This window comes from Ochotona princeps, chromosome 1 (assembly GCF_030435755.1).
Source record: "Ochotona princeps isolate mOchPri1 chromosome 1, mOchPri1.hap1, whole genome shotgun sequence".
Lineage (NCBI taxonomy): Eukaryota > Metazoa > Chordata > Mammalia > Lagomorpha > Ochotonidae > Ochotona > Ochotona princeps.
Window position 1 is genome coordinate 51,088,182 of NC_080832.1, and position 25,794 is coordinate 51,113,975.

Below are 25,794 nucleotides of genomic sequence, written 5' to 3' on the forward strand. Positions count from 1 at the left end.
CGGGAACCCCGAGCCCGGCCCGCCAGCCTCGCCCGGGACTGCCCTCAGCCCGGGTGGCGACGCGCGCCTCACTTCACAACGCGCATGCGTGCGTAGTGGAGGAAATCAAAGCGCCGAGCGAACCGGAAGTTGGTGTGGGTGTCTAGGAAACCGGACGCCGCTCTCGGGTTTTCTTCCGCCTTACACATTATGGAGACTCACAGAGCCGTTGCGGGGGCTGCTGGAGATACAACCCGCTACCCTGAAAATGAAGGGGTGGAAGATGACACCGATCCGCAAAAGAGGAGCAGGGATTCCAAGGCAGTCTGGGGTCCCTTCGCAGTCTCTGCGGGGAGCCGAGGGAGGTCGCAGATGCGACCATTGAGCAATTTTGTAAGGTCCCTGTCCTGCTCTTCCGAGATTTTTCGTGAGCTGGTCCTCCGTTCGTGACACTCTCAGTAGATTTGGTTGAATCGCATATAGAAACATTTAGGGTGTGTGTTATCTCTGCCGGCACGACACTGTTGTGCGCATTTTACAAGCAGGAGGAGGAGTGTCCTCTCCAGAGCCAGCCAGCGAAGTGGTGGGAAGTAATTCCTAAAAGTATTGTTAGTGCTGTTAGGAGGTGGAGTGGCCTCTCGGGTTGTAGAATTATAGGATCACAAATGGCTACGGAGGTTGGACTAGAGCTGGAGCAGTTCTGTAGGCCAGAGTGTGGCGGAAGGCAGATTAAGACAGGCAGAGAGCGAATGAGGGTGCTGAGCCTCCCACCTTGGTCAAGAGGTCAGATTCCCTATGGCAACCCTCAAGGAAGCAGGAGGACGCTCAGTGGAGAGACCCAGGCTATGTAGTCCTACAGACCTGCAGGAGTGCTCTTGGCAATGGGTCTTGGAGAAAGAAGACAGCTAAGCCCACACTGGCAACATTAAGGTAACACTCACAGCACCTGCTGTGCAAAGCACTTAAGGGTTTGCAGAGGAAAGGAAGCCAGAAGGGTTAGGAGTGTGAGAGTAACTAGGCTGGTGCTAGCTAACACACCTGGCAGGCAACACCTCATAACCTTATATCTCCTCTTCCTACCAAACCCTGCACAGTTCCTGATTAAAGGTACCTGTTCTAACTGGCACTTCATGTATGGTACCTGTTTTCCTGGATACTGTGGCTTGGTCAAAAATATGGGCTAAACACAGGTGGTGTAGTACAGCCAATTAAGCCACTGCTTGGGATGCCAACATACAGTATCAGAATGCTGGTTCAAGTCTCAGCTCTTCTGTTTCACATCCAGTCCCTTGCTGATGTGCCTGGGAAGGCAGCATTAAATGGCCCCAGTGCCTGGATCCCTGTGCACATGGAAAACCTGTATGGAGGCACTGGCTTTCACAGCCATTTAGGGAGTAAACCAGCAGAGGTAAGATACTGCTCACTCTGTCCGTGTCAGCCTGCCTTTCAAATAAATGATCTCTTTAAAAACATACTGATAAAAGAGAAGCTTAGGGGTTGTATCATGGGGTTATATTAAACCTCAGATTCAAAAAACAGCTTTTTATGTATACTAATATCAGTCAATCTATCTTATAAATAAAACAAAACTAAAACATGGAACTCAAACTAATCTGGAATGCCTGGTTTGAGTCCCAGTTCCTCTGCTTCTGATCCAACTGTCTGTTCATGCATACTCTGAAAGACAGCAAGTGGCAATCCAGTAATTGGATTTCTTTCTTTTTTTTTTTTTTTAGTAGTTGGATTTCTGCCACCCACACGGGAGACTCAGATCGAGTTCCTGGCTGCTGGCTGTGGCCTGGCCTAATCAGCACTAGATGTTGTGGTTATTTGAGGAGTGAACCAGCAGGTGGAAGTGCTTACTCACTCTCTCTCTGCCTCTCCTCTCTGTAATTCTGCCTTTCAAATAAATAAATCTTTAAGAAGTAAAAAAGAAGGAATGAAAGAAGCAAATTGAATCCAGGCAAAGTGACTCCAGATGAGCCTTTTCACCACTGCCTCTGTAAGGAGTTATTCTAATATCTCTCCCTGGACCCGGAGCCATTCCTTGTTCCTCACAGCTCATAAAGTTCGCGCCGGTCCAGCCGTCCACCAATCAGATGTAACCTGGCATTCCACCTGAGAATCCCACCCTGTTGGGAGCACTGCACGTGTGCCCTGCCCTAAGATGATGCCTGGACCCTACTTCCTCTTGGAGACAGGTTTCAGGAAGTGCCCTGTGATTGGCCCTTTACTGCTTGCCTCAGGCGTGTAAGCTGATTGGAGGATTGAGAGATAGCCAGGGGCCTTGGGGGAGGGGTGAGGAGGTTCTCTGTGTAACCGAAAACGGACTTAACTGAAGGCTTCTGGGTAACGGATTTAACGGATAGGAGGGATATATAAGCCAGGGGCTTCTGCCCCAAAGGAGGAACTGAAGGTTGGAATAAAAGTGCCTCTGAAATGCTCTCCAGTATCGGGTGATTTCTTCCGCAGGATGGGAGACACAGATACCACCCCCCAATCTTCCAGCCCCTTCCCCAACCCCGCATTCACCTGCAGGCACCAATCCCCTGGGGGCCTGCCCTCAATCCCTCCCAATCCCCACCCCCTACACCTGGCTGACAAAAAGCCCCCCCCCCCCCAGGTGCAGCTCTCTCTTTCTCTCTTTCTCTTGCTCTTCTTTGCTCTCCCCTCTTCCTCCGGCCTCCCTTCCCCCCTCCCCTTCCCCTCCACCCTGTTCATGCCCCGCTGGAATAAACCTCCTAAGATACCTCATTGCATCTGGTATTTTCAGCTCATGGTAAAGAACCAGGTTGCAGGAATTAGCTGCGCGTAATACTGTCATAATATCCTATGAACTAGAACTCTACCATCTTTTTAAATAACTAACAGCCCCTTTGAGGAGCTGCTTTCATGCAGGCTATAGGAGCCATTTGTTGCCCAAAGGAAGGAGAATAAAATGGCTAAGTATAATGAGACATGTGAGTAGATACTAAAATAAAATCCTCCAGACTCTGAGCTGAAGGGCCACAGCCACTCCTCAGGTCTATTCTTAGGAACTACAATGTATACTCCGCCCTTGCAGGCCTGGATGGGGGTCTCTAGCAGCAGCAGTGGTGTGGTCAGAGTGCGCACAGAGTCCACTCTCATGCCCCACCAAGCCTATGAAGATGAAGATGTGCAATGAGAAGCCAAGCCCTAGACCCAGCCTCATGGAAGCCTGTGGGGCTCTTTGGATATTACATAATCAGTTGTATATAGCAGCTTTAAGTCTTTTTCTCCTGTCCCATGCCAAGCCTTTCCAGATGATTCCGAAAAGGCCAGGCTGTGCCCACAGTCCCTGGCTGGAAACAAAGATACACGAGGATGCCAGCCCTGAGCAGAGTACACAGCTGTGATTCAGGGGCACTGAAGGCAGAGGTCATAGCTCACAGATAAGGACACCTGGTGTTCCATTAATGAAAGCTGTTTAGATAGGACAAAGGACAGTACGGTCCTTTCATTTCCCTTCAGAAATTTATCTTAGGGCAGGCATTTGGTGAAGACACCAGCATCCCACATCACAGTACCTGTGTTTGACACTTGGCTTGTCTCCTAACTCCAGCTTCTTGATGAATCAGACCATGGTGGGCGGAGGTGATGGCTCAAAGGATTGGGTTCTTGCCACCAGCTTGGGAGACCTGGATTGAGTTCTTGGTTTCCAGCCTTCTCTGGCCTAGCCATAGCCACTGGATGATTTAGTGGAGTGAATCACTAGATAGGCTCTTTCATCTATTTCTCTGTCCTCACAAAGGGTCAAGGGCAGAGGTTTGCAGTAAATGTGAATCAAGCTTGTAGGAGGACATTGTGACCCTAGAAGGTCAGGGAGCACAGGATTACAGTTGGTTGGATAATATTTGGAGAACAACCAAATGGCTACCTTTTGTATACCTTATTGGATATCATTTGCATAAGAACAGTTGAGTGGACAGTATGTATATGAGAACACCTGGTGGAATATACAAGACAAAAGGAGTTCCAAACAAAAGCATTGATGGTTTTGTTGATAAGCTCAATACTTCCTCCCTTATCCTATAGGGCCCTCAGTGTATAAAGTCTGATGCCACTAATAAACTACAGCTTTTGACCATCAGTCAGGGTCCACGTGTGTTATTATCGACTCCGTGCACCAAGTCCATCGCTGTGGGACAGTGACAAAGCTTCAAGTTAGAGGCATCTAACCAGATTGTTGAGAACAAGTGAAAAGCAGGGTTGTGGTCATCAAGGTTGTGGCTTGCAGCTGCAGAGCCCTGCAGAGAAGGAATCTGGCAGAAGGACTCAAGCTCCTGCCTGCAGTGCAAGTTCCCTTTCCATCCTACCACAGCGACATGCCTGAGATTGTCTCTGACCAAATTGCTACTCAGTTCAGAAATATCTGTGAAGACATCCAAATAGTTACTGCAGCCTCTTTGGTGGACTGGCACATTTAGAAATGAGGTCATAAACTTCTTCAGAGAAGCTGAGGGGTGACACATGTTGTATATCCTTTACAAAGCAACTATGTGAAGGGAAAATACCACTCATGTGTTAGGAACCTGATATAATTTCACCTATTTGGAGCTAAAAATACATAAAATTCTGGGAATATTCTTGAACCATTCCTGAAGGAAAGCTGCCAACACCATTTTGTATCACCATTAAAACAGATAATTAGACATGAATCTTACTTTAAAATGTATTTATTTAGGTCAATACCTGATTCAAATTTTAAGTCAAATAAAGCCATGTAAACAGCGGTCATACATTCACCTTTAAGCACTCAAAATGAAAGTCTTAGTGAGATCCTCGTTAGCAGATCAGCCTCCATAATCTCTGGGTTCAGTTCAGGTTCTGGCTGCACACCACACAGCCGTACTGACCATCCTCAGGAAGCAGAGCTCCCTTTCTCTCCAGTCTTCTTCAGCGTGCACAGAATTGGAGGCATCCACCCAACTGTGTGACTTAACCAAGCTTCACATTAGCCTTAAGAAACAAAGAATCTGTGTGACCGGCAAAGGTCCCAACTTTGCAGCGGTCCACGACCTTGGCTGAGCATCCCAATAGTTACTGCAGGACACAAGTCTGAAGATACTTTGAATATGTCAGGGCTCAGGCTGTCATGTAGACAAATTAAATGAATTTATTAGCAGCAGCTGTGAACCACCGCCAGGTGGTTCTAGCAACTCCCAGAGTGAAAATCATGGGGCAAAGGCTTGTTGCCTACACAGGAAATATATGCAAATCTGCAGTTGTGCATTCCCCTGATTCTTTTTTTTTTTTTTAAGATTTACTTATCTTTATTGGAAAGTCAAATACACAGAGGGGAGGAGAGACAGCAAGGAAGGAGACAGAGGAAGATCTATCTGCTAATTCATTCCCACAATGGCTGGAGCTGAGCTATATCCAAAGCCAGGAGCTAGGAGCTTCTTCTGGATCTCCCACAGGCGTGCAGGGTCCCAAGGCTTTAGACTGTCCTCTTTTGCTTTCCCAGGCCTCAGCAAGAGCTGGAGTTCCCCAGGTTCTTATCCCTCTTGCAGTTAAGGGAAGCTGGAAGCTACAGAAGCACATGTCACCTTGCCCTGGGTCAGTTTGACTGAGCACTTCCTATATCATAAGCAGGAAACACTTTGCACATGAAATAACACAAAATGCAGGGTCATTTAATGGAGTCTATCTAAAAAACAAGACATCCTGAATGCTCCCATAAACCTGGACTCACAAGCAAAAGCAAGTACATCCCTGGTTTTTGTTATCAGGACTTTGTGGTAACCATGGGAAGCAGTACTTCTTGTCCAAAATGCATGGATTTAGACAAACTCAGAAATGATGGCAGTCCTTCCCCTCCCTCCCTCCCCATCAAATACTAGGTTTTATTTGGCAAAAAAGATGCTTCTTTGCTTCCTTAACAGGTAAACTCCTTTCCTGAAGGTTTTACCTGATCATTCTCTTACAAATAATGCTTGGATCGGACTAGACATGTTCCTCCTGGGGTAGTGTTCCTTGCACATATGACAAGCAAGGGGCTGAGAAACAAGAACCCCCTCCCTCAGCACAAGGGTGTTCAAAGCTGAACCCCAATAGCCACTTCATTGCTGTCCTCGTGGCTGCACTGCACAGATCCCAAGATCACTGTCAGACGCCTTTGCTGCTCTCGTCTGGAAGCAGGTTTTAGCTCCATCAACCCAAAGGCTCGGAGATAGATCATTTTTACTCAACTCTACGTCAGTCATGACTTGTCAAGACTCAGGAAATAATGGAATTGAACACGCACTCACACACCACGGAACCCACAGCTCAGCTACTTTGTTGGTTGGACTCTAGCTCAAACCCACTACAGGAACCTTTCCCAGCTCTTCAGCTAACAGAAATGTGACTAGGGCAGATCTTACAGGAAATACTAAAATGCAAGTTTGGTGAAAGCAAGCATGTCACTGTTTTGCCCTCATGTACGCTGCGTTGTCCCAGGCCTCTGATGACTGGACATACACAGGAACTGCTCACTCAGTAGCTGTTCAATGGCTGAGCCATGGACTTGGAAACCTGCTGCTGCACAGAGATTATTGCTGTAAGATTTTCAGACTGGGAACCCTCTACTAGGTCATTCAGATCTAAGTACTACTCCTTAGCATGGAGCTTTTCTTTCATAGAAAATGGAACCTTCCACCAGCCTTGTGTGCTAAGCTCTTGCTAAAAAGCTTGCTCTCTGCTGTGATTTTCATTTTCCAATTCTGACTCAAAAACACTATCAGGCCTCCAGTTGCAGGGCCTGGTAATCTGCAGAGGCAGACAATGCCTTTAGTCCTCAGGAGCTACTGAGCCCAGCAGCACCCTCCCTGCCAGCTGAGAGGCCTCCTGCACTCAGAGCAGGGGAGGAGGAGTGCAGAGGTGTCAATTGCCTTGATGAGCCCAGCATCAGTCCAGGGGGAGCCCATTCCTGGGCCCGAGACCAGCAGCTCCTAAGGTCAGGCCCAGCAAGAGTGATGGCAGCTAGCCAGCTCACACAGGTTCCTGCAGAAATCTTCCCTAGAGACATTCAGAAAATGGTTCAGGAGGGAGCAAGCACAGGGTATGACTACAGAGAGAGGGACAGGTGTGCTGTGAGAGGGGCTGACAGCAGGCCAGCCCATGACTCCCAAACCACAGTCCATCTGCTGCCAGGGCTCTCAGAGGCATTTCAGTGTTTACTGCCAGCAAAGGGCCAAGGCCCCAGGCCAGGCATTTAGCAGAAGACTGAGCCCAAACCCCCATGTGCGGGATGGTGGTAATGATCCTAGGCACCCCAGGAACAGGAGAGCAAGTTTGTGAATAGCACATGTAAGGTGTCAAGCACTTGCTCAACCACAGGTTGGAAGTTGAGATGAAGCCTGACATAGCCTTGGTTTGAGATCCTTACTCATGATGTGAACAAATTGAGTTGATTGTAACAACAGGGCAGCAATCTCCTAGAGAAGGAAGCAGTAATGTGCATTCCTGAATTGTATCCCTCAAGCTGTTGTCTTTTAGAAAAACTGGACTAAGACAAAATGTAAGCCATTTATTACAAACACATGGAAAGGGTAATAACAAAAACACATGACCTTGGAATTCCAGTCATGAATGCATACCCTACATAACTGAAAACAGTTTCTCAAAGGTATTTGTGTACCCAGGCACACAGCAACATTATTCACAGTAGCCTAAAGGGAGAGGGAACCCAATGTAGCTTGTTTAATGGGTACTGAGTTTGTGTCACAAGGTGAATCGTAGCTCTGTGAATGTACTGAATGCTGTTGAACTGTACACTTAAGAAAATCATTCAAATGATGGATGCTATGACATATACTTTATCACAGATATACAGATTTAAAGCATTTAATCTTCTCAATGAGTTGCTAATGTGCTAAAATTCCCGTCCCTTTAAGCTACTCATGGCATCTGAACTTCTAAACATTTCTCCATGCCACCTGTCCCTAGTTCCTCATCCAGGGGGGCCCCAGGCAAGCTGCACTAGATGTGCAGTCCTGGGACAGGTTCTGTGATGCAGCAGGTCAAGCCACCTGTTCTGAGTGCCTGGGATCCTGTCCTGCGCCATCTTTTTCTGTAATCCAGCCTTTCTGCTGATGCCCCCAGGACACGGCTCAAGCACCAAGTGCCTGTTCCCCCAGGAGAGACCCAGATACGTATTCCTGGCTCCTAGCTTTGGTTTGGCCCAGCTTCAGCTGTTGTGGGAATTTGAGGAGCGAACTAAAAGATGAAAGATTCATTCTTAATCATTCATTCTCTCTTTTCTGCCTTTCAAATAAAAACTAATAAAATTTTTTAAATCAATGCATAGCCCCTATAGACACTCCATTTAGCAGTCAGAAATGCAATACAGAAAGAAGACATGAACACAACATAAACTATCCAAAGAGCAAGAACCAATCTCCTCTGAAAGAATGAAAGGAGGTAAGGCATGGAGGATGAGAGAGGACATCACTAAATATCAGAAAACTTTTTAAAAGTTAACAAAAAAAAATCAACATTTAGATTTTAATCATTAAGTATAAGGATTTCCTACCAAAGAAAAAGCACAAATGCCAGCTGGTCAAAGTTGGCATGGAAGGACTTTGATCTTTTCTGTATCTCCTACCTTCTGACAACCAAGGTCAGCAGCCTCACTGCGTTCCCATTACATACAATTGGGGCCAAAGTCTTCCAACCACTAAGCTGACTACCCACTGTCATGAGTGCCTCCTACCAGGCATTTCTTTTTTTTTTTTTTTTTTTTAAGATTTATTTATTATTATTGGAAAGCTGGATATACAGAGAGAAGGAGAGAGACAGAGAGGAAGATCTTCCCTCTGGTGATTCACTCCCCAGGTGAGCCGCAATGGCTGGTGCTGCGCTGATCCGATGCCGGGAACCAGGAACCTCTTCCAGGTCTCCCACGCTGATGCAGGGTCCCAAAGCTTTGGGCCATCCTCCACTGCTTTCCCAGGCCACAACCAGGGAGCTGGATGGGAAGTGGAGCTGCTGGGATTAGAACCAGCGCCCATATGGGATCCCGGGACGTTCAAGACGAGGACTTTAGCCTCTAGGCCACGCCGCTGGGCCCTCCTACCAGGCATTTCTTGAGGGTCATGATCCATAAGTTCGTGCAAAAAGTTCTGGTTATGAGAATATAAGTCTGATGGCCTGCGAGTTATGCGAAGCACATCATTTTACAGTAACGTAAGTTTGGCATGTTATCGAGACTGGTCACCATCAGCAGTGGTGGTATCTGTCTGATAATGCCTTCATTTCCCTTTCCATGATCTTTTGCTCTCTATTTGAAAGGCAGAGTTGCGGGGATAGCGGTAGGGAGCTGACAGTGAGTAAGATCTCCCATTCTTTGGTTCACTCTTCAATTATTAACAAGAGCCAGAGCTGAGCCAGGCCAAAACCATGAGCCCTGAGCACCAACCAGGTCTTCCACCACCTGCTGCCTGCCAGGATTGAAAGAGTAGCCAAAATCAAAATTAGTACTCTGGTATGGGATGTAGTAATGCCAAGTAGCAGCTCAGTCCACTGCACCACATCTCATGTGCTTGTTTGTTACAATAAGTTACACTTCAAGCCTGGCGCGATGGCTCAGTGGGCTAATCTGAAAGCACTAGGATTGAATATGGGCACTGGTTCGTGTCCCAGGTGCTCCACTTCCCAACCAGCTCCCTGCTTTTGGCCCTGGGAAAACAGCAGAGGATGGCCAAAGCCTTGGGATGCTACATCCATGTAAGAGACCCAAAAAATCCCTGCTGGCTCCTGACTTCAGATCAGCCCAGCCCCACTCAGTGCGGCCATGTGGGGAGGGAACAAGAGGATAAAAGATCTTTCCCTCTTTCTGTTCTCTGTAAATCTGCCTTTCTAAATAGGTAAATAAATAAATCTTTAATAAAAAGTTACACTTCTTGAAACTAATAATGAAACCACCAATTGAAATAACAGCATATTTTAGCTGTTATTAGCAAAATTTATGTTATGGGTCTGGCATGGTAGCCCAGTGGCTAAGGTCCTCACATTGAATGCACAGAGAAACCATATGGGCACCAGCTCATGTTCCACCTGTTCCACTTATCTTCCAGCTCCCTGCCTGTGGCCTAGGAAAAGCAGCAGAGAATGAGCCAAAGCCTTGGCAAGCTGCGCCCGCATGGTAGACCCAAGGGGAAGCTCCTGGCTCCTGGCTTCTGGCTCCTGGCTTTGAATTGGCTCAGCTCTGGCCACTGTGGCCACTTGAGGAGTGAAACAGCAGATGGAGGATCTTTCTCTCTGTCTCTCCTCTCTGTAAATCTGACTTTTCAGTAAAAATAAATAAACCTTTAAAAAAAATGATTCAAGTTGTGTCTGATACTTTATCTGGGGATAGCGGTAGGGAATTTTTTTCTCCCTTTATCCTTTCTTTAGAATTAAGAAGGGTGGGCTTCAGAATGGGGCGTCCTGCTTGGATCCGGGCTCCAACCACCATGTGCACGTGGTGAGCTATCCCAGGGCCTGCCTGGGTTTGACGGCTGCTCCCTTCAGGATGAGTACACCGAGGGAGCAAATTTCCGTGACTGGGTAGGTCCAGGGCCCACCCACCACCCTCATTGGGTGGTGAATGGGATTGGGGAGGGGCGCGACCTTGGGCCTGGGGATTTAAACTTCCAGCAGCCTGCAGGCTGCTGGTGGGCTTCAGAATGGGGTGTCCTGCTCGGATCCCTGACTCCAGCCACCATGTGCATGTGGTGAGAGGTCCCGGGTGGCCAGTGCGTCAACTGGTGCCAGGCTCTGCCTGCTGGCTGCCCATCTGGGGAGCTCTGGGAGTTTGGTTGTTTGAGTCGCTGCTTAGGTAGCTCCAGGTTGAACCTACTGTGCTTCTGGGATGTGAGTCAATCCTAAAGATTCCCAATGGCAGTAACTCTTCCTTTGAAGAACTTGTAATCACTTAACAATGCTGAGTGGTGAAAACCAGTTCATGGAAAAGCCAAGGCTTGGGGCTTGTCCAGCTGGATATCCTTTTACCTGACATGATGATGGATCAGCAGACGGGTCACATTTGGCAGGGCCATAACATTAACTAGCACTCAAGAACCATATCTGGGGGTAGATTCTGTGGGGGATGTGTGCGCCACACCCTGTGGAAATTCTAGCCCCACTGGTAAACTCAAGAGTTTGGGTCGTTTTAGACTAAGCTAGGTGTGACCAAGGAACCTGCCATCAATCACAGGTAAAGGAACCCACAACAGTCTGGACTGGTCAAGGCAGCTGCATCCTGAATACGGTGTGGGGTGGGCCGGGCTGCAACATTCACCAGCTCATATATGGCGAAATGGAAGGCCAGACTGCGCCAGGCACTGGCCTAAAATCCATTGGCATGTATGAAAACTGAGTCTGGGAGTGGATCAAGTGGAGGAACTTGGGAAACTCCCCTGGCGAGTCATAACTTCCACTGGTGAACATGTGGTCCAGACCTGGGGGTCGGACAAGCTGGGCAAAGTAGCTCCAACAGTTGGCTAATGTGTAAATTGGTAATGGAATGGGATGTACTGGGTAGGACTGAGCAAACCTTACCCTACAAGCGAAACCAGAAGCCAGAACGGAGCACAGGTCATGCCTAGCTAGGCTCTTGCACCTACTGGTCTATGTGAGTCAAGGACGCTAAACAACAGTGTCTAAGGCAGAGGCCAGGACAAGTGAGGGACTGTGCCAAGCTGAGTCAGAGCAACCACTGGCATGCGTGTGATCTATGGCCGGGTACAGGCCTGAATGGGGAGCTAAGGGGAAACCCTAACTGGGTTGGGGTTCCCACCAAGGGGCACACAAGCTGGAATGGGGCTGCGTTCTGGTCAGGATACAGTTGTAGTCTTCCTTGGCACTAGTGTGGACTGGGATTGGATGCACCAGGCTGGACCAGACGCCAACACCGTCTGGTGTCCTGGAGAACCAGGGTAGATGTGGAACGGACTATGCTAGGTCCCAACCCTGACTGAGACATATGTGAGCCATATGTGGGCATGGACGAGCCATGGCTGGGCTGAAACATCCAACAACAAGAACCAGATTGGGTTGAAGGCCAGCTAGGAAAAGCCACTGCTCCTGCTAGGACAGGAGGTGAACTGAGTAGGGCTGGCTCATGGACCCACTGGTATGTGCAAAATCTGGCACTTGGAGGGGTTCTGATGGAGGAGCCTGGGCAACTCCTCTGGCAGGACACAGTCCCTGCAGGTAAGCACAAGAAGCATGATAGGAAACAGCCCAGAATAGGCTATGGAAAGTTTCCCACTGGCATACATTTGGCATGGGTCAGGGGCAGACCAGGCTGAATCAGTTCATGTCATCCACTGGCAAATCCAAACAGCAGAACAGAGTGTGAGTGGAGCCAGGTTTATTCGCGGCAAAAACCAGTACACAATACGGAAGGCCAGGGTGAGGTTACCTGTACTGGATGTGACTGCAGCACCCAACCCTCACGTGTGAGAACCAGGAAGGGAGAGGGCAGAACCAGCAGGGGAATAAGGGGTGGTTCCCTTGCTGGACAGCTACTCCTACTGGAGAGCATGGGCTGGGATGGGGACAGACCAGACTAAGCAGGGCTACAACACCTGTGTGCCTCATGTGGACCAGATCAGGGAAGAACCAGGCTGGGTTGATTATTCCTACTGGTGCAAGCATAAATTAGAGTGGGTGAGGGTTGTTTGGGCTTAGCCACAGCATCAGCTGGCAGAAGCTGGCACTGGGGGCTAATTCTGTCAAGTTAAACCACAGAACCACCTGAAGAGTGCGTAAGCCGGGATTGAGAGAGGCCTGGCAGGGAAATAGTGGGCTCTTCCCTCTTGGGTTACTACTGCTGCAGGAAGGGCAGGAAAACTAGGATGGGGGCCTGGGGTGGTTAGACAGAGAGGCACTCAACAACATCCGTGAGGGCTGGATAGTTGAGTTGGTTAGGTGGAACTAAACTTTAATACCCATTGACAAGTACAAGAGCCGAATGGGATGTGGGACAGACTGGACTAGTCTGCCACACATACTGGCAAACCAGGGAAGGGGGCGGGCCTAGTGGGGGTTATTGTGGGTCGCTCTGACTAGGCTGCAGCTCCCACTGGTTGATGTGAGGGCCGAGTATGTGCTGGGCAGAACCAGGCTGGACTGCAACACCCATTGGTTCCAGTGGAAGTCAGGGCTGAAAACAGAACCAACCCAGCAATTGCAATCACCAGCTGATCGTGGTGATGGACTGTGCCGGACCCTGTGCATGCTAGAACATACAAGAATCTGGTCTGGGAATACTTCAAAGTTTCTTTGGGGATCTCCCCAATCGAAATGCCGGACTCAGAACCCTAACCAAGAAAAGACAGAAGACAGAACAAGTCAATCAACCACCTCAGCTATATGCTGGCAGCAAAATACTGGGCAAATGAAGACTCTATGATGGACTATGTTAATCAGTGGATTCTTCAATGACCTCATCATGCTTGGAGTGGCAAGACTGGCAGCAATTCATAACTGGTGAACTATTAAAACCACTTGAGCAAGGATCTCAGAGCATGCCCCACATCTGGGACTTGGGGTGGGTGGGAAACTGGATGGAGCTTCTCCCTCAATGTCCCCTTTACCTCAGATACAAGAAGGAAACAATATGGACATAATAGTCTTACCCACTTCCCTATAGCCCCTGAACTTTTTTTTTACCATAATTAATTATGTAAAGATTGTGAAATATAATAACAACTATATTGGAAAAAAAAAAGAATTAAGTAGATAAGATACATAGGAACTTTTCTAAAATCTTAGAATTACAGCTGTCCCATACATTTCCCCTATTTTTATTATTTTCTTGCATAACTTTTTATACACATTTTTATTTCATTATAAATTTCACTTTAAAAAATTTTTCTTTAAAAGAAAAAAAACGGGGGAGGTACCTGAAAAAATATACTGAAAGTGTTCAATAGTTTAAAAAAAAATTCTAAACTCAAGATGACGTTTAACTATATCCCTTAGGGTAAGCTAAATTTGAACAGGTTAAAAATACAGTGAGAGAGGACATAGAATGTCAACAAATAAAAAAGGGTTTATTCTGAGCCTATCACCCAGTGTTGCTCAGAGAAGGAACCTGTTTAAAGGTCATCTGGCATGGTCTACACAGACCAGGCAATCAGTGCCCTCATGAACACAAAGGCATGGGGGCCCTGTCACATCTCTCAGGACTGATGAAGCTGCTTTTCATCAGGTTCTTTGGAGAACCTGAATTTCATGTATTTCGTGTATACACACAGAGGTGGCACCCAATAGGCACATGTTTCTCTTGTCACCTCCATCTTCAGTCTTGGCAGAAGCTGTGACAAGCCTCTCATGGAGGACTGTGGCAAAGGCAGTAGGATGCCACCCTCTGCCACACTGTGCCATTCTGCTGTAGAAGACTCATTTAGCAGATACGGATGGAGAGTAAAGATCCTCCTGCAGGTATGACGGACACTGGCCCAGTGTGAGGGGCCCTGAGAGAGGCTATGGGGCAGAGCATATGGGAAGACTCAAAGTGCAGTTCCCAGCTGACACTCATCCCAGTCTGAAAAACAAAAAAATGAATTCTGCCAAAGCTCATGGCCCTCAAGGGAGAGCTGAGCTCCAGTGAGAAGGTGACCCTGTCTAACAGTGACTCCAGGCCTGGGGCACTGAGAACAGAGACTTAGGACAGTCATGCCAGTTTCCCAACCCACACCAATGGAGAGATAACATAAATCTCTGGTTCTAAGCTGTTAGATTTCCACGAATGGTGTACTCATCAACAGATATCTGCTGCTCAAGTGGAGTGAGCAGGAAATGGTCATGAAGCTGCTAAGTTGCACGGATTCACAGAATGCCCGTAAGAGAGAGCAATAGCACGTGACAGACACGTTAGGTGTTACTCAGCATAAGATGTGCAGAGATGAAGACAGAACCTGGCACTAGTCATACTACACACCCAGGGCTGTCACGCTCACAGGAAGTACCCGTCCCATCCCTGAGTCCTAGGTCGTCAAGTCCCCTTCAAATCTTCACTTCAGCTCCATGGGTAGATCAAACTCAGGACAGAGTGACACAAGTATTCTGATCTCTGGGAAAGACTGCGTTCACCATGGGATTATGCACAACATCCATGTGGGCACTCCTGAGAGCAAGGCTCTAGGCAGCCTCTGAAACTGTGCTAAGCAGGGACCTCTGAAGACTGCACTCAGCCCTAGTCCTCACAGGGCAGCTCTGAAACACGGGCTGGACTCACACTAGGGTCCCCAAGTCCTATATGGACTAGAAAATGAGCATAGAAAAGGACTTAGGAGAAACTCCCTAAAAATACTGTCATCCCCATTATTAAATAAAGTAGTGTATTTCACAGAAATCAAAGACACTGATTGCATAACACCAACATATGATATGTCATGCAGGAGCAACTAAAGGGATTTTGAAATAAACATTGTCAAAATGTTAAATAATCACTGATGGTAAGATATATCTTTTATTATTATTATTATTATTATTGGAAAGCCAGATATACTGAGAGGAGGAGAGACAGAGAGGAAGATCTTCTCTCTGGTGATTCACTCCCCAAGTGCGCCGCAATGGGCCGGTACACGCCAATCCGATGCCGGGAGTAGGAACCTCTTCCGGGTCTCCCACGCGGGTGCAGGGTCCCAAAGCCTTGGGCCGTCCTCGACTGCTTTCCCAGGCCACAAGCAGGGAGCTGGATGGGAAGTGGAGCTGCCGGGATTAGAACCGGCGCCCATATGGGATCCCGGGGCTTTCAAGGCGAGGACTTTAGCCGCTAGGCCACGGTGCCGGGCCCAAGATATATCTTGAATTCAGAGATGGTAAGTTGGAGAAATGCATATCAATAAAGCTCAGTATTAAAACTACATTCTGGACTCGGCAAAGATGGCTGACCTAGGAGAACAGGCATAGGGGAGGTTGCAGTGAAGGAGGAACAGGGCGTAGCTAAGGGGAGTGCAGCAGACCAGAGGACCAAAGGGAAGAGTGCCCGAAACTCCCTGGACACCAAGCAGCCAACAAGAACCACATAATTTGGAAGGAATCCAGAGAAAAGAGGCAGGGAACACAGCAACCCACTCGAAACTTTGTGAGTCACCCCAGGCAGGAGGAGCACCAGCTGGAGCACCCGCGGGAATCCCAGCCGACCCAGAGGAAACAAAGAACTGGACAGCTTGCAAATACCCCCAGTGATCCATGGGAGGGACAGAAGCTCCAGTGGAGGGTGAACCAGGGGCACACTTCCTGAGAGTGCCACACAGAGTACGAACCCGCTAGTGCCCCTCCCCCCAGTAGAGTTTCCAGCAACCAGAGCTGTGGGAGTGCTTGACACTCTAGGCGGCGGCGCAGGCCTTGAGCGGAATTTGGCTTGGAGGCTTCTTGGCGCCAGTGCCAGGACACCCAGGGTCCCAGAGAGGCAGGGGTAGCTAGGGTGAGGGGCCCCTCAGATCTCGCTTCCTGAGAGACCCACATAGAGCCTGGTCCTGCTTGGTGCCCCTCCCCTCCCCAGCAGAATTCTCCCAGACTGAGGCTGTGTGAGAACCGGACACTCCAATTGGTATGGGGGCTGGGCAGACCACTCCTACAGGTCCCCCAGCAGTGCGGAGCGGGGAGCGTGTGCTACTGCTCTTTCTCTGTGGAACTGCCCTTGGGAGGCCCCTCTGCTGGCACCACGCCTGCATTTTGTGTCAGGGCAGGGCGGACTGCTCCACCCTTGAGGGCTCTGAAGTAACACAGCGGTGTGGCGCTGGGAGCATGTGCTACCTCACTGTCTCTGCGGAACTGCCCTTGGTGGCCCCTCAGTGCGCACGGCGCCTGTGCGGTTTTTTTTTTTTTTGCATCGGGACAGGGCCAGGCTGCTCCACAACTACAGGCTCCAAGGCGGTGGTCCCAATGCCTATAGCTTGAGCGCCTGGCAGCCTGACGCATACCCCCTCACAGGCCTGACGGGCACTGGGGTCTCCAAATCTGTCCAGACCAGAGTCACGGAGCCCTGAAGCTACAAAGTGCTGCTACTACACCCTACCCCTGAAGACGCACACAGACAACGCCACAGCCTCCAGATCTTAGAGAAACCCAGCTACAGAGGGTTATATACATACAAGGGCTAACAAAGCTACCCTACCTCCCAATAGAACTCAGAGAAATTCTCTTCCATACACAAATCAAAAAGCAGTAGCAGACTCACACCTACTCCAGACTACTGCACTGAGACCAGAAACTGAGAAAAAACAAATCAGAGAATAAACCCCCCAAAATCAACAAGAAACAATAATGCAATGGGAAGAAATATCAAAAAAAGTAATGATCCAGATGAGAGAGCCAGCACCCCACCAAACAAAGACCAAAAGCCAATATCTATTTCGGAGATGCGAGATGAGGACATGGAAGTTCTACCAGATAAGGAATTTTAAAAAAATAATGATAAAATTCATCAGAGACAATGAGAACTGGGAAGACTTCAAGGAATTCAAGAATCACATAGTCACAGAAATACAACAAATCAAAAGCAAAATCCTTGACTTAGAGCACAAAGTAGAGAGTCTAACCAACAGAATACAGCAGAAGGGAGGATCTCTGAGACTGAAGACAAGCAGATTGAAGGTACCCAGCTCATCAAACAGCTGGAGACAAGTCTGAATAAAACCAACAAGATCATACAGGAAATGAAAGACAACCTCAGAAAATCGAATATAAGGATTATAGGAGCAGAAAGAGAGTCAGGAATGCAAAAGGTGCTCGATGAAACAATACAGGATGACTTCCAAAACACTTGGAACATGAGCCCAGCCCAAATTCAGGACGGACAGAGAACTCCCAACAGATATGACCCAAAGAGACCATCACCCAGACATATGGTGCTCAAGTTCCAATCCAATGAAGACAAAGAAAGAATCCTGAGACAGGTACAAAGCAGAGAAAAGATCACATATAGGGGAAAACCAATGAGAATCACTGCTGATTTTCCTGAAGAGACCCTACAAGCAAGGAGAAAATGGACAAAGATCTTCCAAATCCTGAAACAGAACAACTGTCAACCAAGTATAATGTACCCAGCAAAGAACTCATTTGTATTTGAGAATGAAATCAGATACTTCCATAGCAAAGAGAAACTAGAAGAATATGCCAGCACAAAACCAGCTTACAAAATCTCCTTAGAGGGCTCGGCAGCGTGGCCTAGTGGCTAAGGTCCTCGCCTTGATCCCATATGGCCGCTGGTTCTAATCCCGGCAGCTCCACTTCCTCTCTATCTCTCCTCCTCTCAGTATATCTAACTTTGTAATAAAAAATAAAAAAATAAATCTAAAAAAAAATTTCCTTAGAAATGCGCTAAATTCAGAAAAAAAGGAGGCAAACCATAAGCAAAGATGGCAAACAGGAAGGTCTCCCCACTAAAGTACACACAAGGAGGGGAAGTTAAACAGATACCAACAACCACAAAAACACACACGCATGTCTGGGCAAAACTGCAACCTCTCAATATTAATTCTTAACACAAATGGCCTAAACTTGCCAATCAAACGACAAAGATTAACGGAATGGATCATAAACAGGACCCAATTATCTGTTGCCTACAAGAGACACATCTAACCGGAAAAGATGCTAAGAAACGGAAAGTGAAGGGATGGAAAAAGATATTTCATGCCAATGGACAAGAAAAAAAGGCTGGGGTAGCTGTCCTAATTTCAGGTGATATAGACGTCAATGTGACAAACATCAAAAGGGACAGGGAAGGACATTTTATTTTGGTGAAAGGAATGATCCATCAGGAAGTAATTACCATCTTAAACATCTATGCACCAAATTCAAATGTACCTAGGTACATGAAACAACTACTCATAGACTTAAAGGGAGATATAGATGAACATACGATAATAGTGGGAGATCTGAACACCTCACTAACACCAATAGACAGATCAATGAAACAAAAGCTCAAGAAAGAAACAACAGAGCTCACACAAACAATAGAACACTGGACTTGGTAGACATTTATAGAACTTTCTATCCTAAGCCCACAGATTATACATTTTTTCCAGTAGTGCATGGCACCTTCTCCAGGATCAACCACATGATAGGACAAAAAGCAAATTTAAATAACTTTAAAAAGATTGGAATCATACCATGTAGCCTCTCAGACCACCATGGAATAAAACTGGGAATCAACAATTCAAAATGCCCCAGGAAATATAGAAACTCTTGGAGGTTGAACAATATGCTATTAAACGAACAATGGATCAGAGAAGAAATTAAAGATGAGATCAAAAAATTTATGGAAACCAATTAAAACTCTGATACAACATTCCAAAACTTGTGGGACACTGCCAAAGCAGTGCTATGGGGTAAATTCATCACAATTGGAACTCATGTCAAGGCCCAAGAAAGGCGCCAAATACAGGAATTAAGCACACACCTCCAGGAATTGGAAAAGCAGCAGCAGAAGGGCCCTCCACACAATAGGAAACAAGAAATCATCAAAACAAGGGAGGAGACAAACCAAAGAGAAATAAAAAAAAAAAAATACACAAAATCAACGAATCAAAAAGCTGGTTTTTTGAGAAGATAAACAAAATTGACACCCCACTGGCCCGACTGACAAAGAAAAAACAAGAGAAAGCAAGAAATAACAGCATCAAAGATGACAAAGGCAACATAACAACAGACACTGCAACCATTAAGAAAATAGTTAGAAATTACTACAAAGAACTGTACTCCAACAAATCAGAAGACCACCAAGAAATGGAAAAGTTCTTAGACTTCCACCATCTGCCAAAACTTAGCCCAGAGGCAACAAAAGACCTGAACAAACCCATAACTGAAGCAGAGATTGAATCAGTGATTAAAGATCTACCAACAAAGAAAAGCCAAGGTCCAGACAGCTTCACTACAGAATTCTACAAAACATTCCGAACAGAACTAACCCCAATCCTCCACAAACTCTTCAAAACAATAGAAAAGGAAGCAACCCTTCCAAACTCATTCTATGAAGCCAACATTACCTTAATCCGAAAACTGGATAGAGGACCAACAGAGAAGGAAAACTACAGACCCATCTCTCTGATGAACATTGATGCTAAGTTTCTCAACAAAGTCCTAGCCAATAGAATTCAAAAAAACATCAGAGAGATCATTCATCCGGATCAAGTAGGATTCATCCCTGGAATGCATGGATGGTTCAACATTTGGAAATCCATAAATGTGATACACCACATCCAAAAACTGAAAAACAAGAATCATATAATAGTATCAATAGATGCAGAAAAAGCTTTTGACAAAATCCAACACCACTTCATGCTAAAAACCCTAACCAAAGTAGGCATAGAAGGACCAATCCACAACATAATCAAAGCAATATATGAAAAACCCAACGCCAACATCATACTGAATGGAGAAAAAATGGAACCCTTCCCACTGAGATCTGGAACAAGACAAGGATGTCCGCTATCTCAACTGCTATTCAACATAGTCCTAGAGGTACTCGCTGAGGCCATAAGACAAGACAAAGAAATCAAAGGAATTGAAATCGGAAATGAAGAAGTCAAGCTTTCACTATACGCAGATGATACTATCCTCTACATAGAAGAACCAAGAGACTCAATACAGAGACTGCTAGAACTTATATGAGAGTTTGGTAGAGTGTCAGGGTACAAAATAAATGAACTAAAATCAACAGTCATAGTGTATGCAAACAGCCCCAAGATGGAAAAAGATCGAACCAATAAGATACCATTCAAAATAACAGAGAAAAGTATGAAGTATCTAGGAATAAATCTAACCAAAAATACAGAAGACGTTTTTGAAGAAAACTACGAAATACTTAAAAAAGAAATTGAACAAGACCTCAAAAGATGGAGCAACATCCCATGTTCTTGAATAGGCAAAATCAATATCATTAAAATGTCTATAATGCCAAAAGCAATATATACATTCAATGCAATCCCAATCAAATTGCCAAAAACATTCTTCATGGAACTGGAAACAATGATACAAAGGTTCATCTGGAAACACAAAAAACCACGAGTAGCTAGAACCATCCTAAAGAATAGGAAGTTGACAGGAGGAATCACAGTTCCGGAATCTGGACATACTATAGGGTGGTGGTTATCAAAACAGCCTGGTACTGGCACAAAGATAGAGAGGAAGATCAATGGAGCAGAACAGAAACAACAGAAGGGAACCCACACATATACAACCAAATAATCTTTGATAAAAAGACAAAAGACAACCCAGGCAAATGGGAAGGTCTGTTCAATAAATGCTGTTGGGACAACTGGCTAATGGCCTGCAGAAACAAAAAAATAGATCCACATCTCTCACCATACACTAAGATCAGATCTAAATGGATAACAGATCTAAACCTACACCCAGAAACCTTCAAAATTCTGGAAGAAAATGTTGGAAACACCCTGCAAGATTTAGGTGTAGGCCCTGACTTCCTAAAAAGGACTCCAAAAGCACTAGCAATCAAGACCAAAATAAACAAATGGGCCTTCATCAAACTAAGAAGCTTCTGTACAGGAACAGAAACAATCAACAAAGCAAAAAAGCAAACCACAGAATGGGAGAAGATCTTTGCACACTACATAGGTGAGAGAGGGCTAATCTCCAGAATATACAAAGAACTACAAAACAGCCAAAATATCAAAATGAACAAACCACTCAAGAGATGGGCATGGGAAATGGGCAGACATTTCACAAAGGAACAAACCCAAATGGCGAACAAACACAAGAAAAAGTGCTCAATTTCCCTGGCAATAAGGGAAATCCAAATTAAGACAACAATGAGATACCACCTAATTCCAATAAGATTGGCCCCCACACAAAAAAACACCAACAACACTTGCTGGCGAGGTTGCGGGGAAAAGGGAACCCTACTCCACTGCTGGTGGGGCTGCAGGCTGGTATAGCCTCTATGGAAAACAGTATGGAGAACATTCAAACAACTCAAAGTCAACATACCATATGATCCAGCAATAGCACTCCTAGGAATATATCCAGAACACTTGTTTCATGAGAAACCAACATGCACTCCTATGTTCATAGCAGCACAATCAGTAATTGCAAAAACATGGAAGCAACCAAAATGCCCATCAACAGAGGATTGGATAAGAAAGCTATGGTTCATCTACTCCATGGAATACTATTCAGCTATTAAAAAAAAAAACAAAATGCAGTTCTTTGTGGCCAAATGGGCTCAACTGGAAACCATAATGCTAAGGGAAATGAGCCAGTCGCAAAAGGTTAGATACCATATGTTTGCCTTAATTTAAGATGACATGATGTCAATATGAAAAACAGTATATGTAAAATGTAATACTATAATGAAAATAGACATGAAACAGCTGAGTGGTAGCCTATGGCCATTTTAGGTGTAAAGAACCAGGTCATGTATAAACCAAAGTTGAAGTGTCGGCGAAGGAGTCACAGTATGTGGTAAAGAACTTGCATTTTTTTTAACATGCTGGTTGCTCAATACTATGTCAATTAATTCCATGACGTTGTAAATTGTTGCTAATGTTATGTCGGGGCTTTTAATTGACAGGGATGGTGCTCAGCTGGCTCGACCGGCTCGACCTTCAGACCAGAAATGGTCTCCCCAACAAGCCGTTAAATTTGCCTGGGCAATGAGATGCTGGACTCTCTGCTTGGTATATGCGTGCAATGAAAGAATCTCAACTGATTTTGAACTGTGGTAATGCAGCAAGGTGGAGGAATCCACCACGGTGTGGGGGGGGAGGGTTTGGAGAGGGGTGGGGGTAATCCCAGTGCATATGGGACTGTGTCACATAATGCAATGTAATTAATTTTGAAAAGTGATACAATGTACAATAAATAAAAGGAATGACAGATACCTGCACTTCTTACAAAACAAGCAAACAAACAAACAAAACTACATTCTGGGCCCAGCGTGGTAACCTGGTGGCTAAAGCCCTCACCTTGCAAGTGCTGGGATCCCATACAGGCGTCTGTTCTAATTCTGGAAGCCCTGCTTCCCAGCTCCCTGATTGTGGCCTGGAAAAGCATTCAAGGACGGCCCAAAGCCTTGGGACACTGCTCCCACATAGCAGACCCGGCGCAGGCTCCTTATTCCTGGCTGTTGGCTTCAGATTGGCTCTGCTCTGGCCATTGTGGCCACTTAGGGAGTGAATCAATGGACAAAGATATTCCTTTCTGTTTCTCCTACACTCTGGAATATGACTTTTCAATAAAAATTAAAATAAAATAAGTCTTTGAAAAACAACATTCAGAATATGACTTCAATAACATGTTAAAAAGTAAATAGACTACAATGATTAAGATTTATACTAATATATTCCTAACAGATAACTTTTGTTTTATTTCTCAAGAATGGGCTGGAACTCACAAGGGGATTTTCACAGAGATCACTTGGAGTGACTATCAAGAAAACCAATGTATGAGTTTCAATTATCTTTGTACCATAATAAACCTGCTCATTTAATTCCATTTCCACAAAGGGCTGCAGTAGCCTCATCTTAATTATTAAGAGACACCTTACACAAAGAGTAAAATGCATCGATTCTCCACTTGCAAATCACCGCCTTTTCATTTCTAGAAATCACACAGCAAGGGAATAATTACAAGCACAAAGACAAAGTCAGGCCTTGCAGCCAGGTCTCAGGCCCTGGGCTGGGTTCTCTTCATAGATGCTCAAACATGATCATTAGCATTCTTCTAGTCACCCCAGGCAAGGCAAGGCAAAGTCATTCATTCACCAAAGCTGCCCATTTCCTGTTCCCTGGCACTGCTGTGGTGCCTGCTCATTTGTTCAGCAAATCAACTCAACCTCTATAAGACTTTGTCCTATTAGAACAGCACCCATATTCTCAAAAATAAATGCCTTCTTTGCATGTTCTGAGGAAGAAAGACATTAAAATACTACCTAGCCAGCCCCATGCCCAACACCAGCTTCCTAACAAGATGCTGCCATGTGAGACCACTGGGCTGCTTAGAAAGGAATCTGGGAGCAGCCAACATTCCAACACTTGGTGGCATCAGCTGTTAGGAGGGACCCTGGAAATGAGCATGCCAGCAGCAGGCTGCCCACCTGTGCAGGCTCGTCCCTGCCAGGCCCTTCCAGTGGTGAGTGCCAGGATGTCAGCACAGGATCCACCTGCTCTCAGGGGCGGGCCCTTCCACTCTGGTTTCCAGCAAGGTGCTCCACAGATGAACTGCCAGTCTTAAGTGGAGAGGCCTCCGGCAACCATGAGTCTGCAAGAAATTGGCTGGAGACCTCCAACGCTGGCTCCATTACAGAATTCCTAGATGCCTCTATTACCACTTCAATATCCATCTCATTCCATGTTTCTGTGTCTTCACCTTCATTCGTTTCGTCATATTCCAGCCACAAGTAAAGAGTAAACTTGATGGTCCTCGCTCTTTCTGTGTTCCCTGCGCTGGCGAGCAAGAGGCCAGGTGGCTAATTTGTACATCACAGGAAATAAAATAGCAGTGAATATTGCTGACCCAAAACACATATATAGAATAATAGGCAAATCAGGATATTGTCCTTGAAGAAATCCAATTATTGCAGGAATAGCCATTTCTCCCAACGTACCACCAACTACAAAGAATGCTGCCGATTTCCCATTGATGGTCGTGTACTGCTCAATCCAGGAAACACCGCTGGGAAATGTGGTTGCCATCGATGCCCCATACACTGAGGTCGCTATCCAGAGGCTAATCGGGCTCTTGTCAAAAAGCACGAGGAACAAAGACGAGGCCAGGCTGCCAACGTTGCTCAGCACAATCATGGTCCCCGGCCGCAAACACGCCGCAAAGAAGATGGCCAGGCCCCTGCAGGCCGCAAAGGTGCCCCAGAAGATGGAGTTCAAGCCGGCTGCTTCACTCTCTTCCATGCCCACGTGGGTGGTTGCAAATGAGAACAAATAAGAGCCGTACGTGACCTCGGCGCCAACGTAAAAAAAGAAGAACACAAAAAGGAGGCAAAGGAGGCTGTGGTGGTATTTTGCTTTTTTAGATGTCCTAGCAGACATTTTTGCTTTTTCCCATCTGGAACTTTTCTTGAAAAACAGAGCAAACAGAAAGAAAGAAACTACAAAAATGTAAGCCCCGATGACAGCATAAGCCCACAGTAAATTCAAGTTTTCAGGGACTCCAAGGAGAGGGCCTGAGTCCACTTCAGATGACTGGTTGAGGGTGGGGAGATGAGGGTCAGGCTCCGTGTAGTTTCCAGCAGGTGCTGTCGGACCCAGGGCCAACTTAGCTAGCAGGGGAGCCAGAAAGGCACCCAGGGCAAAACTGAAGTGTAAGGCCTGCATATGTGGGGCTCCTTTGTCGCCCCACAGAGCCAAGATAAGCACATTGCAACCTATCAATGAAAGATGGGGAAAACAATTAAGTTAAACAGTAACTTAGGGACAAGAAGTTCAATTTGCAGAAAAGGATTGGGTCTACTTTTCATGTCACAAGCACTAGAATATTCTGTGCTGTCAAACGCGGCAACAAAGTCAGTTATTTTGCTTCCTTTCTTCCTTTTCTTTCTCTTTTTGACGGGCTTGCTAGGGGGAGAAGAGACAGATCTTCCATCCACTTGTTCACCTCTCTAATAGCTGCAACAAGGATTGTACCAGGCTGAAACCAAAAGTCAGGAGCTTCATCTATATTTCTCACAAGATGGCAGAGGACCTGTACTTGGGCTGCCATCAGCTGCTTTCCCAGCAGGATGCTGTATGCATTGAGGCAGCTATGACTATAACCCGTACTTTACGGAATGCTGGTATCGTATGTCAACACTGACCCCCCAAAGTGAATTCTGTGGTCAAGGAACTGTAACTCACCATC

At 46.2% G+C, this 25,794-nt stretch overlaps 2 protein-coding genes and 1 long non-coding RNA gene across 4 annotated transcripts in view; 1 reads left to right on the top strand and 2 right to left on the bottom strand.

The window, feature by feature from the left end:
- Window positions 1–25,794, bottom strand: part of LOC101520317 (sodium-dependent glucose transporter 1C) — a 58,630-nt gene that overhangs the window by 9,345 nt on the left and 23,491 nt on the right. The window lies entirely within an intron of this gene.
- On the top strand, window positions 156–5,925 carry LOC131478490 (uncharacterized). Of its 2 annotated transcripts, none has more exons than XR_009244498.1 (3): window positions 156–475; window positions 794–909; window positions 5,886–5,925. It is a non-coding gene; the product is annotated as an uncharacterized LOC131478490 (long non-coding RNA). The 2 variants fall into 2 exon arrangements; XR_009244495.1 differs by having other exon boundaries at window positions 156–473; window positions 800–909.
- Window positions 24,088–25,794, bottom strand: part of LOC101520560 (sodium-dependent glucose transporter 1C-like) — a 32,851-nt gene continuing 31,144 nt past the window's right edge. Inside the window, 2 exon segments of the mRNA XM_058669298.1 lie at window positions 24,088–24,332; window positions 24,334–25,321. Of these exon segments, the coding sequence (XP_058525281.1) occupies window positions 24,110–24,332; window positions 24,334–25,321 (1,211 nt within the window). The 3' untranslated portion in view covers window positions 24,088–24,109.